The following is a 15,497-nucleotide window of genomic DNA, read 5'->3' as shown; positions in this document are numbered from 1 at the left end:
CTGTTTGGGTTTGGGGTGAAAGGATGACAGCCAGGATTACAACTCCCATGTTTGACTTCTGGGCAAATTCTCTTTCATCATTTCACACGCACTCCCAAGGTTTTTTTTTTTTTAAATACGTTTCAGCTGGTGTTGATTTGTCTTCCGGCTGTATCTGCCTGCTCTTCTCTTCCTGACTCAGCACTTTGCTGGAAACATACTTAGAAAGGGCATTGGTGGCAGAGGCAGCAGACACATGACCACACACCGGCCTCCGTGTTCTGGAGAGCCCGTGGCATCAGCGTCTGGACCGGAGGGAGAAAGCCAGCGGGATAAGAGCAGCCAGGTCCCTCTCACAGCCCCCGCTGGTGCCTCCCTAGCCTCGATTCCGATTCCTTCTCCGGGATTCCAAGGCTGGGGGTGGGGGGAGGGGGGGCTTTGGCCCAGGAAGCCTCTGAGCATGCTACTGGTTTAAATGTGACCCATGCCGCTGCACTTTGGTGCGAGCCAGGTAACTCGTTGTCCCCTCTTCTCTGCCTGGTGTTGATTTGCAAAGGGCACATCTGGCACTGGAAATTATTTATCGGGCCACTGTGAGAGGGCGTGGCTTCTAAAAATATTCACATAGTCTGTTGGCAGAAAGAATGAGAGCAATGTGCCTCTTTGGGTTGCATTCCGTACTGCGGAGAGGCCTGTTAAAGCCTCTGTGGAGTAAGCCTATGTCTACTAAAATAGACGCCCGGCATAGCAGTAATTTGCAATTAATAAAAATGGGCCAGATTCACATCCCACTCTCTGGGAGAATGGAATGCTGACAATTCCCATAGAAGGGTCCTGTAAAAATGCCTTGAAGTAAGAGGTCCAAGCACTGGGGTCAGCTCGCCTCCTCAAAGAGGGCTGGGAATTTGGTGAGCTCCCAGGGCTCAGAGTAGAGGGGCATAGGGGAGATGGCCTGTTGCCCCTGATGACAATGGACTCAAAGCGGCTGCGGACAAGAAAAGAAATTTGAATGGCTAGGGCTAAGATGAGATAGAAATCTCTGAGGCTTCACAAGGCCAAATGGGGCAGCTCAGGATATGGCCTCTGGGCTTTGATTACATGCGCGTGAGAACTCTGCATTTGTGCATTAATTAATCTGTTCATTTGTTCACTTACCCATTTACGTGTGTGTTTGTGTATATGCGTGTCTCCGTGCGTGGCTGCATTCACTCATCTATTTCCGCACTTACTTGTTGAGCAAATTGAGTTATGTCCTATGGGCAGTACATATTCGACCACAGACATGTACTAAGTTCCTACTGTGTACCTGGCCGCGTGCTGGATGCTGGGATTTAAGCGTGAACCAGAGGGCCAGGTCCTTATCTTCTCGGAGCTCGGAATCTCACAGTTGTTAAACCAGCATAATGAGCCATGAGAAGGATATAGAGGTGAGTGAGGAAGATAAGGTACTGAATTTGACCTAGAATTCCAGCTGGGGACACAAGCAACAGACGAACAGATACAGAATGTAATTGTCCGGTGGTGAGGACAATCTGGCTTTTGCACACGTGGTTCCCTGTGTTCGGAATGCTCTTCCCACTGCTCTTTGCCTACCCCTCCTTTCAGTCTCAGCTTGAATGCCTCTTCTTTCAGGAAGCCTTCCCTGATCCTCTCTTGGCAGGACCAGATGGCCTTGCTATGTGCCTCATAGTGCCCGTATAATGTGCTCTGGAAGTGCTGAGCAGGAGGTAGTGATTCTGTTAATTATAAAAGGACCAAAAAGCCTTTGCTGAGGCAGTGGTGATTGAACTGGGTTTTGAAGGATGGGTAGGAGTTTGATAGAAATGTGCCGACAGCCTTCTGCAGGGAAGGAGCAGCAAGCACAAGAATAGTGCACGGAGGCTGGGAAAGGAAAGTGACCTTCATTGAGCCTCTGCTAGAAGCCGGAGTCCTGTGCCGGACCTGCCACATGCCTTACATCATTTGGATCTCAGAATGTCTCCACTGGGGTGGGTCTGATTATCCCCATTTTACAGATGAGGAGGTTCCTGCAGCTAATATTGGCAATGGGGCTGGCTGCAAACCTAAGGCCGCCGGACTCTAAACACCCAGGCACCTGATAAATTCTGCCTTCTACCACTACTACCCAATTTTGCCCCAAATCTAGGCGAGCATCACACACGGGCACTTTCTTGGCCTTTGCTTCAGTCTGCCTTGCCTTGTCTGGAGGCAGCTTGTAGACAGTTGTTCCTAGGAGGGACTCTCCAAAAGCTGTTGGTAGCCACCGGCCAGGCTGCCGGAGTCATGATGGCCAGGGCAGCTGTGTCGGGACGCCCCAGTCGAGTGCGTGGTGAGCCGTGATGGGTTGCTCATTAGCATCCCCTGAGAAGCTGCTTCTCGGAGGTGCTCTCAGTTAAGAGCTTTCCCAGGTCACTTGGGATTGGTCATCTCCCAGCTGGTGCGGAAGCTGCTGACCCGCGGACCTCAGTGGAGCAGGGAAGGATTAACGAACCGCCTAAACTCAGTGCTGGTAATCAGTAGGGCTGGGATTTGAACCCAAACCCTCAAACCCTTCATCCCTTACTTCTCCCGTCGTGCAGAACAGCCTCCCACCCTGGGCATGCCTATTCCAGAAGCGGGTGATGGTAATTTCCCTTTGGCTCTTTGGTGGGCACTGTTTCTTAGCAAACAATTGTTAAGCAGACCAAACCACCAGCAACATCATGACGGCTGTAATCTAGAGTCTGTCGTCCCAGGACTATTCCAAGGGTGTCTCGTGCCTGTTCTTCTCTCTCACGCAGCTTTCCGAGGTGGGTTCTATTATTAGTGCCATTTTGCAGGTGAGGAAACTGAGTTACGTGGCAGGTCCCACCAGTGCCACGTCCACGGTCAGCCCCAGATTCTTCTGATCTGTCCAGTCTGCTGCACTTCCTCTTAGACACTGCAAATGACCGTCAGACCATTGCTTCCAACACCCTCCTCGTCAGCATTTTCCCCCATCGTTTACCCACCGGCAAGCAGATACTTCCTTTTTCATCCTGTGAGCTCACAGCAATTATTCACAGAGACCCAGGGTTAACCGCCGCCCCTCCCCTTTAGGTACCGCGTATAAGTGGACCCATATAATATTTACCCTTTCGTGTCTGGCTTGTTTCACTTAGCTGGGAGTCTTCAAAGTGCATCTGTGTTGTCGCGAGGCTATTTGGAAATGTGAATAATCACTTCCTACCGTATCTTTCTACCTTTGATTTTTATCCAGCAGGACATCCTTCTAGAATGGCTTGATAATAACAAAAACTCCAAAAATTAAGGACCTGCGTGTTGTCTTCTCAGATTCTTTTCTGGGGCCCAGGCTGAACGGGTATTGGCCCAGTGTGGGGACGTGATTTTGAGCCGATACGGGGCAGAACAAGCCCATCACCAGAAAAAATTCAAAGTAGTTCCCTTCTCCAAAGGTTACTGATGTGTCGGCAAAATACGACTTTAATTCGGTTATTTTTGTTTTATTATGTTTAAAATCACTATTTCCAAAATTTCAGGTTTTTCAAATTTCCCAGATTTTTTGTATTACACTGTCTTCATGGTTTCTGCCTTTCCCTCGTATCTTCTGTGCTATTTTACTTCATATTTTTATTTTGTTCCGTTCACTTGTAAAAAGTGTATTAATTTGAAAAAGGGGCCTTAAATAATTTCCTGAACTGGAAAGCCAGTGTTGTTTTGAATATCGTGAGGTTGATAAAGCTATGGATACAGATTTAATGGTGGGGAGCAAATATTTATGGAGGCCCAACTCTGTGCCAATGTCTGTCCTAAGCATTTTACATACTTTTTGTCATGTAATTTTCACCATGACACTGTGGAGGTGGGTACTGTTCCTAACTCTATCTTATTTTATTTTATTTTATTTTATTTTATTTTATTTTATTTTATTTGAGAGAGAGAGAGAGAGAGCATGAGCTGGGCAGAGGAAGAGAGAGAGAGAGAGAGAGAGAGAGAGAGAGAGAGAGAGAATCCCAAGTAGGCTTCTTGCTGTTGGTGCCAAGCCTGGCACAGAGCTCGATCTCATGAACCTTGAGATCATGACCTGAGCCAAAACCAAAAGCGGGTCGCTCAACCGACTGAGCCACCCAGGCGCCTCCCTACCTCCATTTTACAGATAAGAAATTGAGGCTTTGAGAAGTTTTAACCAGTGGCCATTTCTGCTCTTATAGTCGATAGACACTCCCAATGGTATGAAATCTTAGAGCTGGAGCCTAAGTTTAGGTGGTTCAAGGTTTAAGAACTCTGTGTATGTGTGTGTGTGTGTTGATTAATATTTCTTTTCCGTTGAAGTGCCAAGAACACGGGGCTAATCTACATTTTTATAAATCTGTCAGTGGCAATGACAGTTTTACTGGGCAAGGCTGATAAGCATCAGTCTGAGAGGACGGGAGGGGTCCCTAACATAAACATGCTTCTCAGGACAGCTGCACAGAAAGCAAGGGTGCCCAGACTTAGAGAAGTCTGGTGCGAGTGTGTGCGTGCAGGGATTTGCACGCCATGGTGGTGGGTGCCTCTCACGCATGTATTTGGCAACCGTGGACATCGCGGGGTAGGAAGGGGATATGTTTTCCTCGGGACGCGCACTGCGCTCGCTGTGTCTGCACCTTGCCTTGGCTGCGGTTGCAGAGGCCGAAGCCCTGGGACTTCGGGGCAGGCCCCAGGGCATCCAGCCATTCCTTTCCTTTCCTGATCCACAGGGCACACTTCATAAGCTTCCAACCAACTTCCTGCAAGCAAATCGGAGGCCTTGATAAGAAAGTGGAATTCAGGGCAATTAAGTGCAATGTGAGCCCAGAGAATGCGTTTTCTGAGCGTGGTTATACACCAGCTGCTTTCAATGACATTCCATTCATTCATTCAGGGACAACTTTTAGAAAATAGCCTTATTCTGGGGGCTGCATTCAAGACAGAGCCTCAGCGCCACTGGGGCCAGGCTGAGCTCTGGGCATGTGAATCACTCAGCCTATTTATAAGCCCCAGATGGAAATTGGCTTGGAGAATGGCAGAAGCTCAGCTCGGAAGGCTGGGGTGAAGCTTGCAGATTATCGGGGGGTGGTCTTGTGCACGCAGTGGACTGAAGCTTTAGAGGCACGGGGTTTCCACGGCCGCCTACTAGTCAGCTCTCCTGAGATGCATCACCTCGTCTCCTTAAACCCGTTTCCTCATCTGTTTAAAGAATTGTGTTTAAATATCCATAACATGAAATTTGCCACTTTAACCATCTTTTTAGCTGCACAGTTCAGTGGCATGAAGTACATTTGCATTGTTGTGTAAATGGGGTTTTGGATGAGATTAGAGAAGGGGAAAGTGCTCAGAACAGTGCTCGATACTTGGAGGTTGTCCAGTAAGTGGTGCAAATTTCTTCCCCTCCTTCCCCTTCCCCTTCTTTTTCTCCTTCCTCTTTCCTTCCTTCCTTTTCCCCTTCTCTTCCTCCTTCTCCACCTCCTCCTCCACCTTCTTCATTTTTCTATTAATTACCTTGTGCTTTTCAAAATATTTTGCCTATTGGCGTGGCAAGTATTCGTTGGGTGGGGAGGGAAGACGTGGAACATGCAACCTGCCTCGGGGACTGGAGTCTAACAGGCAAGGGAAAGTTATATATACGGCATGTGTGTATATATACGTACGTAAATGTACAATATCTGTAAATATGGGTGTGTATTTATGTGATGTATATATTTATGCATGATGCACACACGCATACACACACAGAGAAGAGTACTGCCATAGAGGGTAGTGAAACCAGGACAGAAGACAGTGATTCTAAGGGATGTGCAGTACCAGAGAAACAGGGTTAGGTAAAACATTTGCATGGAGCTTGAAGACTTAAAGGTTTACATTCATGTTCTCATCTGGATTGATTTTTTTTTTTTTTTAATTCTCACAATAATCCTGTGATCCAGAACAGGAAAGGATCCTGGGTTCCCATTTTCTGGTGGTTCAACTCAGAGTAGCTAAGGGACCTGTTCCATGTCGCACAGAGGGCTGGCGGCAGAGCTTGGCCTGATTGTACAATGACTCAAAATCCAGGGCTCCGGGTCCATTTCATCTAGGGTCACAAGGTTTGGCAAAATACGGTTCTGGTCAGAGTGCGGGCAGATGAAAATGCCGGGGTATCAGCGGCACTGGTCGGGGTTTTCCAAAGTGTGATACGCTCTGTGGGTGCAGAGTGAGTTTAGCCGGGCCACAGATGGGCGGTTTCCAGATTAATAGTTGTGTACTTCGTTGTGCATCAGAAACATCAAGCCAGTGATTTCCTGGGTGTTTCTCAGGGCAGGCCTAAACTGCAGTGAAGGTAAAGGCCACGCGGGGAGTAATTTTGAGTAAGTAAGAGAGCATGTAGTGGGCGGATGTGACAGAGTTGTGGTGGGTGGCAGGGACTGCAGCTGGGAGTCCCTGGCCCGGTCCTGTGGACTCTTTCCTTTATGAAGACTAAGGACCGGAGAGAGAATGGTGACCCAGCCGCAGACCCACGCAGGCGCCCTCGTGCTCAGATGATCTAATGTAGACATTCACTGGAACACTAACAGGCCCCCCTTGGCCTTGCTTCTCTTTGTAGATTGCTGACTTTGGGCTTTCCAACCTGTACCAGAAGGACAAGTTCTTGCAAACATTTTGTGGGAGCCCGCTCTACGCTTCTCCTGAGATTGTCAATGGGAGACCTTACCGGGGGCCAGAGGTGAGCAAGCTGCTGGTGCGTGGGGGGTGGAGGTGGGGGAGGAAAGGGAGGAGGGAGGGCGAGAATTGGATCTAAGCAATACTTAAGAACAAACAAACAAAAAAGCATGCCATGCAAGAAGACTTTTCCTTATATGATTATAAAAGCCATAATGTAGACACCTGGGAGAAAATTTGAGAAATCCAGAAGATAAAGTTACCTTAACATTTTTGTGACTTCTCTTTTAGACTTTTTTCCAATGTAGATCTCTGCATTTCAAAAAATAATTGCAGTCATTATGTATATGTGTATACATATGTGTGTCTGGCTTTTTATTAGCTTAAAATCATATTGTGACATTTTCTAAATTTGTTATTACTTAAAAGCGCGGTTTCTGATAAAGACATGTTTTATTGTATGAATATACCATAACTTAATCACTTCCCTAGATTTAGACAGATTGTTTTTAGTCTTTCCCTGTTGGAACAAATCAAAAAACAAACCACCAAACCCCTGACTCTGCAGTGACTGTCTTTTAGCATGTATTTTTGACAGCATGTATTTTTGATTAAGGAATTACAGTTTTAATTGTACCTTCTAATTCAAGAGAAATGTGTTTATTTCTTTATATGCCTAAAGGCTCTCAGGGCCACTGTGAGAGATGCGTATGTGTAAATGCTGTTTTGAAAATGCGTGAGTTGTGAGTGATTATTCTCTTTAAAAGGAAGGTTCTCTTTATGGAGAGATCCACCCGCTGGTTATCCCTTAAATAGCAGCTGCTCAGTGGGTTGAAATGTTTCCTTCCAAATATTTATCTGTTTGAGAGTGTTTGAAGGCAGGGCTGAAGGGTGAAAGAAGGATGCCAAGGCCCCCTACCAATTGTAGTGAAGAGAAAGTCTTTCTAAAATAAGAGTGTAAGGAAGGAGCATCAGACTCAATTTACGAAACTCTAAAAACCTGACACACTACATTTATCAGAGGTAATAAATGCTTCTTTGATCTTCGATGATCTCTTCCCAAGGTTCTAAGCTGGCAGCCTGCGATCTGGCCAGCAAGCAGGCTTTATTTGGCCACATTAGTCTTTCTAAAAGAAAATTGACCAAACCTTTAATAATTGGGAGATTTCACATCAAAGTCCAGTTTCTGACTTCTCCTGAAAAACCAGAGGATCTGGCAGTGCTGGGCTCGCCTGGCTATGTGGAAGCAGTTTGCCAAGGGGAGGCTGCCTCTGTAAGGTGGATCAATGCACTCTACAGTTTGTCTCCGTCCCCAGTGCTCCACGTCGTACCCCAGATTCTCTCTTGCTTTGTTCATGTTTGTTGCGTGCCTGGCTCTCATAAGCATTTGAGTCTTTAGCCCCTGACCCATCTGAAGAAGGTGCAGGAAGGAATTGATTCCTGGATTCAGAATGAAGGGTCCTATGGCCCAGTCTTGTACCCATCACGTTGGCAGAGAGGGGCTCTGGGGAAATATCATTTGGCTTTCTTATGCCTCAGTAGTCTCATCTGTCAAATGGGGTTGAATATAATCCAGGCCCTACCTATTTCACATTATACTGAGGATCCAAGAAGATAATCTTTTTAAGAAAATTCTCACGTAGATTGGTACTGTCGGTCTCTGTTGGAAATGGAAAGGTCAGGCTCTGAAGCAGCCCACAGCTGCCTTGCCTATAGTTGTCAGGCTGCGGGCGGGAACCTGTCTGCCAGGGGCTACGTTCAGTTCCTGGGGTCGTTGTGGGTGGCTGCTCACAGGCAGTGAGGCCGATGGATTGGAAGGCATCCTGGAACCTGCTTCTGAGCTCCTGTTTACCCTGTCTCTCTGCTCCAGGTGGACAGCTGGGCCCTGGGCGTGTTGCTTTACACCCTCGTTTATGGAACGATGCCTTTCGATGGTTTCGATCACAAAAACCTCATTCGGCAGATCAGCAGTGGAGAGTATCGGGAGCCCACGCAGCCCTCAGGTGCGGTGCCCTTGGAGGGTCAGAGGTCGAGCGGAGTGGTTGGCTGTCCTGCCTTTGCTCACACTTGCTGCTTCTGTTTGAATGTCTATAAGGAGTCTCCTGTTTTTCCTCTTCAGATTTTTGCCTTTTGGCAAAGCTGGCTTGATAACGCTGCTCTGCCCAAACCTTCCCAAATGGAATTTCTAGAGCAAATGCTCTATACAGTAGGCAGGCTAGGAGTCCTGCTTACGCGAACCTGGGCAAGTCCCTTACCATTTGGATTTAGTCTCTCCACTGTTAATTAAAATTTTGGAAGAGGGGCGCCTGGGTGTCTCAGTCGGTTAAACGTCTGACTTCGGCTCAGGTCATGATCTCATGGCTCATGAGGTCGAGCCCTGCATCGGACTCTGTACTCACAGCCCGGAGCCTGGAGCCTGCTTTTGGATTCTGTGTCTGTCTCTCTCTGTCCCTCCCCAACTCATGCTCACTGTCTCTCTCTCTCTCTCAAAAATGAGTAAACATTAATTTTTTTTTTTAAATTTTGGAAGAGATATCCTATGAAGTCCTTTCTAGCCCATGCAGTCATATAAACCACCTTCAACTAGACTCAGTGCCAGGAGGGTGGCAACCGCTCTTTTTCACTGCTGTGCCCCGGGGGCATGTGGTATGGCGCTTGGCATCATTTATTGCATCATTTATTGCTATAGCAACTCTACCCCTCCCCCCACCACTCCAAGTAAATTGGTGGTTTATTTTCTTTCTTTCTTTCTTTCTTTCTTTCTTTCTTTCTTTCTTTCTTATACTGGAAATTTGCTAAGATAATAGATTTCAGATGCTCTCATCACACACACACACACACACACACACACACAGTTTAACTATGTCAGGAGATGAATTAATTGGTTTGACTGTAGTAATCATTTAATTATGTGTATGTATACCAATCATGTTATACGCCTTAAATATATCCAATTTTTAAATTTTTCCCTAACCAGTTGTCCTGTAAGAGACAGCACTAACAAATTCAGCTGAGCTGAATATACAAAAGCAGGGGACATTTACTCTTACAGAATAAGGCGTTCTCTCATGAATTATAGTTACCGATCAGAAGTGAGAGAAGAACTATACACACCTCGAGAAATAGTAGCTACGTAAGGGTTTAGAAGGAGCTGGGTCTCTAATATTCTTACTCACGAACAATTATCAAAACGCATCCAGCTAGTTAGTGGTTTCTGAATTAGCTCTTTTCTTTGTATGTTTAGGATGAAAATAGACGAGCTGGGTCATGAAGGATTCTGAATGGTTCTTCTTTCATGAAGTTTTTCTGATCTGTTTTACTACTTTGGATAACAAATCTAATTCAATTCCTGATTTTTCTTCTCATATCAAAATAAAATTGAATCACAAAATAAAATATTCAGTAATCAATAAAAAAAAAATTCGGTGGCTTAAACAACAACTAGGTACCGTATCTCTCGATTCCCTGGGTTGGCTAGAGCTCTCCTGGCCGTGCTTGGGTTTCTCCTACAGTTGCATTCAGATGGCCACCTGGCTGGGTCTGGTTGTATGACCCCTGCTCACTGCCCTTCCGCGTGGGCTCCCCTCCACGAAGTCCCTCCCCAGGCCTCTCTCTCCAGGAGGAAGCCTAGACTTCTAACATGACAGCTCAGGGCTCTTAAGACAGAGAAAGAAGAAGCTTCCAGGCCTTTTTCATGTCAGCACCGGGAAGCCAGATAATGTCACTTCTGCCATGTTCTGTGGGTCAAAGCAGCCAAGGTCATAAGCTTCATCCCTTGATAGGAGAAGGTCATGTGTGGATGGAAAGTCTGTGCACATCTTTGAAATGTAGTTAACACAGACCTTCATAGATAGACATGCTACACACACACACACACACACACACACACACACACAATGGATTCTCATTCTTCCCAGTAGTTACATTCTACAAAGTCGCTCTGAGCACTGAGGTAGTGAATACTGAAGCACGACTCTGAGAGGAAATACAGGGTTCAATCTCTGGTCACAATATTTTTGTCAACTGATCAGCATATGATCTTGTTTTATGTATATTTCTGTTTAAAGACACCTCATTTGAAATATCTTATTGGCTCATTAACATCAAACTCATAGCCAACAGCGCTATGACTCCTATCTGAATGAAGCCTATCTAACACACGTATTTTCTCCATAAGGTGTGTCACAGCCTTCTCGAACTTAAGAACCATAGACAGTGCTTTAGCACTATGGTGGGGGGGGGGGAGCATTTTACACGGTGAAATCACCAAAAAACAAGGACAAAAATATGGAAAAAAATGGACTATTACAGGCTGTAAAAAGTACACATTTTTACAGTATGAGGGTAAGAAGAAGGCAGGGCGTCATCACCTCCTTCGAACTCAGCTGGGAACACACATACAGGCTGGGGGTGACTCAAATTTTTGCCACTTTGCAAATGTATACAAATGACAGGGAGAGTGGCCAGGTATTGGTTTTGGGGTTACAAATCCATTTTAGTGAGCAGGAGAAGGTGAAGAATGAGGGTTGACTCTTGACTACTGTGTTATACATATATGTATATATGTAGATGCTTATTTATTTATTTATTTATTTAAATAGGCCAGCCTGGTGTTTTTTGTTTTATTTTTTTTTTTTTTTTTTTAAGAAATTTCCAGGTGACCCTCGCGGTGGTCTTATTTGCCTCATCGGCTAACCAACACACAAACACAGTTCCTGGCACATTGCAGGAATTTAGAAGATATTTCCTGAATGTCTGAAGGGAACGATCATCCTGTTACTTTTCAGGGGTGTAGCTCACCCCTGGTCTCATTGCCTGGCCCCCACCAGCTACTCATTAGCCTACACAAGCTGCTGAGGGGGAGGTGGGGCCTGGGAAGTTTAGATCCTTCCCAGGATCTAATTCAACTCCCATTGGGGGAAGCACAGTTTGATCTGAAAAGTCAATTTATAAGCTGTGAGAGTCAGTTGGTTCCTGTGGCCTCCTCAACATCCCTTTGGGCCTTTCCCCTAATCCTCTGGCAGCAGAGATTTGCACATGGTATATCTCAGCCAGGCTATAAGCAGATAGCAGATCTAGATGAGCTCTCGGATCTGACAGCTCGGTAGGCGTCAGCTTATGTCAGAGAGGGAGAAGAGGTGAGCTCACAGGGTGTGGGTCTCAGAACCTGGCCAAGGCCCGGGGTCAGGCCAGCCTTGGGGATGGCCCCTCTCCCTGCCCAGGTATGCCAGATGTGAGCCCCTCTCCACCCTTCTCTGTCTTTCCTTCTCTGATGAGGAGCCTTTTCCTCACCATCTCAGCCCTCAGTTTCCTTTTCATGCTGACACACTTTCCCCATGACCTTGAGCATGGTGTGTTTCCACGAGCCTACCTTGGAGGTCGAAAGAAAAGCCTCGGTAACCTCCACCTGTTTTCCCTTTTGGTAAAACGATAGCCACCGAAGGAATGATGGGGCCTGCTTGGGGTCGGGTCTGGAATCTGTTCTGGTTACCTGGACTTCCCCATTTAATGAAGATCTGAGCTGATGGAGAGCTTGGTAGTTCTAGGACATTCCTTTATTTCTATGGAAAAATGTGCCAAGATGTGACAATGCACTGGCCTGTGGTTCTGCGTCCTGATGATGCTTTTGATGTACTGTCTGGAAGACATTGGCTCCCATTCCCTAGTAGGGTCTCCTTACCCCTACAGTGGTGGCCCCGTCAAGGCCAAAGGCTTCCGTGCGACATATCATTCTTCCTCTCTTGTCCCATAGACGCTCGAGGACTCATTCGGTGGATGCTGATGGTGAACCCCGATCGCCGGGCCACCATTGAGGACATCGCCAACCACTGGTGGGTGAACTGGGGCTACAAGAGCAGCGTCTGTGACTGTGACGCACTGCACAACTCCGAGTCACCGCTCTTGGCTCGCATTATCGACTGGCATCACCGTTCCACGGGGCTGCAGGCCGAGGCTGAAGCCAAAATGAAGGGCCTGGCCAAACCCGGGGCCTCAGAAGTCATGCTGGAGCGGCAGCGGTCACTGAAAAAGTCCAAGAAAGAGAATGACTTTGCCCAGTCTGGCCAGGACTCGGTGCCCGAAAGCCCATCCAAGCTGAGCTCCAAGAGGCCCAAAGGGATCCTGAAGAAGCGGAGCAACAGCGAACATCGCTCCCACAGCACGGGCTTCATCGAAGGCGTGGTCAGCCCTGCCTTGCCCTCTGCTTTCAAGATGGAGCAGGACTTGTGTCGGACTGGTGTGCCCCTCCCAAGCTCCCCCGAGGCAGAGGTGCCGGGTAAACTCAGCCCCAAGCAGTCGGCCACGATGCCCAAGAAGGGCATCTTGAAGAAGACCCAGCAGAGAGAATCGGGGTACTATTCTTCCCCAGAGCGCAGCGAATCTTCCGAGCTGTTGGACAGTAACGATGGGCTGGGCAGCAGCATCCCATCCCCCAGCCCCCCAGACCCAGCCAGGGGCACTTCCCACAGCCTCTCCTGCCGCAGGAAGGGCATCTTGAAACACAGCAGCAAGTACTCAGCAGGGACCATGGACCCGGCCCTCGTCAGCCCCGAAATGCCCACACTGGAATCCTTGCTGGAGCCCGGCGTCCCCGCCGAAGGCCTCTCCCGGAGCTACAGCCGGCCCTCCAGCGTCATCAGTGACGACAGCGTCCTGTCCAGCGACTCCTTCGACTTGCTGGACTTGCAGGAGAATCGCCCTGCCCGCCAGCGCATCCGCAGCTGCGTCTCTGCTGAAAACTTCCTCCAGATCCAGGACTTTGAGGGGCTCCAGAACCGGCCGCGGCCCCAGTACCTGAAGCGGTACCGGAACCGGCTGGGAGACAGCAGCTTCTCCCTCCTCGTGGACATGGACGATGTGACTCAGGTCTACAAGAAAGCGCTGGAGATCTGCAACAAGCTTAACTAGCTCCCCAGGGTGCAGGGGGTGGGTTGTGGGTGGGTTTTGGGGGAGGAGTGGGAGCAATGACTTGTGCTTGTGAGCTGGTTACCTCTTTGCTGGCCACGATGATAGACTGAAAAAGGATCGGTACCATCTTGCTTGGCCAAGTCCGCAGCCTTGCGCCAGCACCTGAAAGGGAGAAGTGGGTTCTCTGCCAGTCCTGCCAGCTGCCAGTCAGAATTTGGGTCCGAATTGGCATTTACTTTGAGGCACCTCTCGGAGGACCGGCTGTCCGGGGGAGGTGGTGGTGGCCAGCGCTAAGAGGGTGGGGAGGAAGCATATGGGAGCGGGGGCATCTCCCTAAACATCATCCAAATGCTTCTGGAGGAGGGGCAAGAGAGCCTGGGGCCGTCTGCTTGGGGTGAGCTCAGAGCTTGCTTCTCTCCTCCTCACATTGGCAGGCTTGGTCTGACTGCATGGGGTCGGCAAGTAGATTTCAGCAACCTGAACTTGAGTCAGTGATCTGTTGATAGTGGCTGCCGGGGGTGCTGGTTCGAGTCGCCTAGGCACAATGGGAAGGAGTGTCGTGATTGAACCGCAGTGGTGCCACGGGATTGGAAAGAGAGGGTGGTAGTGCCCACGCCACGTAGTCGCCATCCTGGACCCAGCTCAGCCCTGGGAGTGTTGGGTCAAGGCATCCTGTGGGCTCTGTGTTTGTCCTTCATGCCGCTAGTGTGACCTTTGTTAATTTGCTAGTCTACCTGGAATGGAAGACAGGGCTTCGGTCAGAGGAGAATGCTCTGAACACTGCTAAGGACTTAGAAGAAAGAGTCAGCCCGTGGTGATTTGGGGGCTTTTTTTGCCGTCTGCCTCTTCTTTCCTGATGTCTGCCTTGCTCTTCAGCACAGCCTTCCGAGGATGGACAGGGAAAAAGTTGGTGGCATCAGAGGTCAAACCATGGTGTGTAACTGAGCTCGGGACCCTCTGTGGTCTTTGGGCAGATGAATGGAAATTGATCCTCACCAGCAAGGGGGCAACTTGTCGCTTTCTTTAACATCTCACTGTTAACTGGAATGCTGCCTCTGGGGTTCTCACCTGCACGAATTGGATGTGATGTTGCCATAGGAGTCACGGGCCCAACCATTTACCCTGTTTGCTAATAGCAGATGGGTTCCCATCCACCGAGTGTGGAATCCACAGAGGCAGGTGAGTTTGCTTCCAGGGAGTTCGTGTTTGGTGTGGGATATTTGGATGAGAAAAGGAAAGTTAGGCAGAAGGTACTTCCTCACCACCACCCCCCCCCCCCCCGCCCATATCTAAGTATTCTGTCATGGGTTTGAACTCTTAGGCTTTGGGGGAAAAGAAAGCTGAATCCATTCAAATGAATAAGGTGTTGAAAGAGCAGAGTGGGTTGGGAGAAAGCGTACAGGAGAGGGAACATTTCCCAAGGAGCCATCCAGATGGTTCTGGAGGAGGTAGGAAAGAGGTGTAGCAGGACTCTTCGGTTAAAAAGTAATATAACTAAGTATTTAACTTCTGGACCCCCAGACTGCCGGTGGTAAGATGTCAGTCTCACAGTGGGACATCTTCAGATACTGGGTATGGAATTAGTGGTTTCTTTGGGGAATTTGGGATGACTTCAGATCCTACTGGCCTGGGAAAATTGAACCCTTTGATTCAAGATGGCCAACCTCTGGTAGCCACATAGATATATAAGGAGGACTAGTCTTGGGGGTATTTTTGGGAAAACCAATAGACAGTAGTTCATAAAGAGATGAGAAAGAATTCACCTTAAGGCACTGAGAACAGTCATTGGAATGAAAGTGCCCTTTTCTTGAGGAGATGGCTCCAGTTGCCCCCTGTCGCTAGCTCTGGGGTTGTGGCTTGTGCGTGCCTTCAGGTTGAACTGAGCGGTGCATTACGGGAAGCTTCTCGATTTTCTTTCCTTCAATGCCGCCTCCTTCCTGAACTCCAGTATAGGTTCAAAGGGAAAAAAATCTGTA

The 15,497-nt window shown here is 48.2% G+C and overlaps 1 protein-coding gene across 7 annotated transcripts in view; it reads left to right on the top strand.

Moving 5' to 3' along the window:
• Window positions 1-15,497, top strand: part of NUAK1 (NUAK family kinase 1) — a 72,310-nt gene that overhangs the window by 55,624 nt on the left and 1,189 nt on the right. For 6 of the 7 annotated variants that reach the window (XM_042993078.1, XM_042993081.1, XM_042993079.1 and 3 more), the window contains 3 exons: window positions 6,560-6,679; window positions 8,486-8,618; window positions 12,368-14,799. In XM_042993078.1, the coding sequence (XP_042849012.1) occupies window positions 6,560-6,679; window positions 8,486-8,618; window positions 12,368-13,521 (1,407 nt within the window). In that variant the 3' untranslated portion in view covers window positions 13,522-14,799. Of the gene's footprint in view, window positions 1-6,559; window positions 6,680-8,485; window positions 8,619-12,367; window positions 14,800-15,497 lie in introns of those variants that run through there. The other variant, XR_006220194.1, reaches the window with a different exon arrangement.

Source organism: Panthera tigris, chromosome B4 (assembly GCF_018350195.1).
Source record: "Panthera tigris isolate Pti1 chromosome B4, P.tigris_Pti1_mat1.1, whole genome shotgun sequence".
NCBI classification, from domain to species: domain Eukaryota; kingdom Metazoa; phylum Chordata; class Mammalia; order Carnivora; family Felidae; genus Panthera; species Panthera tigris.
This window is presented reverse-complemented; position numbering and strand designations above follow the sequence as displayed.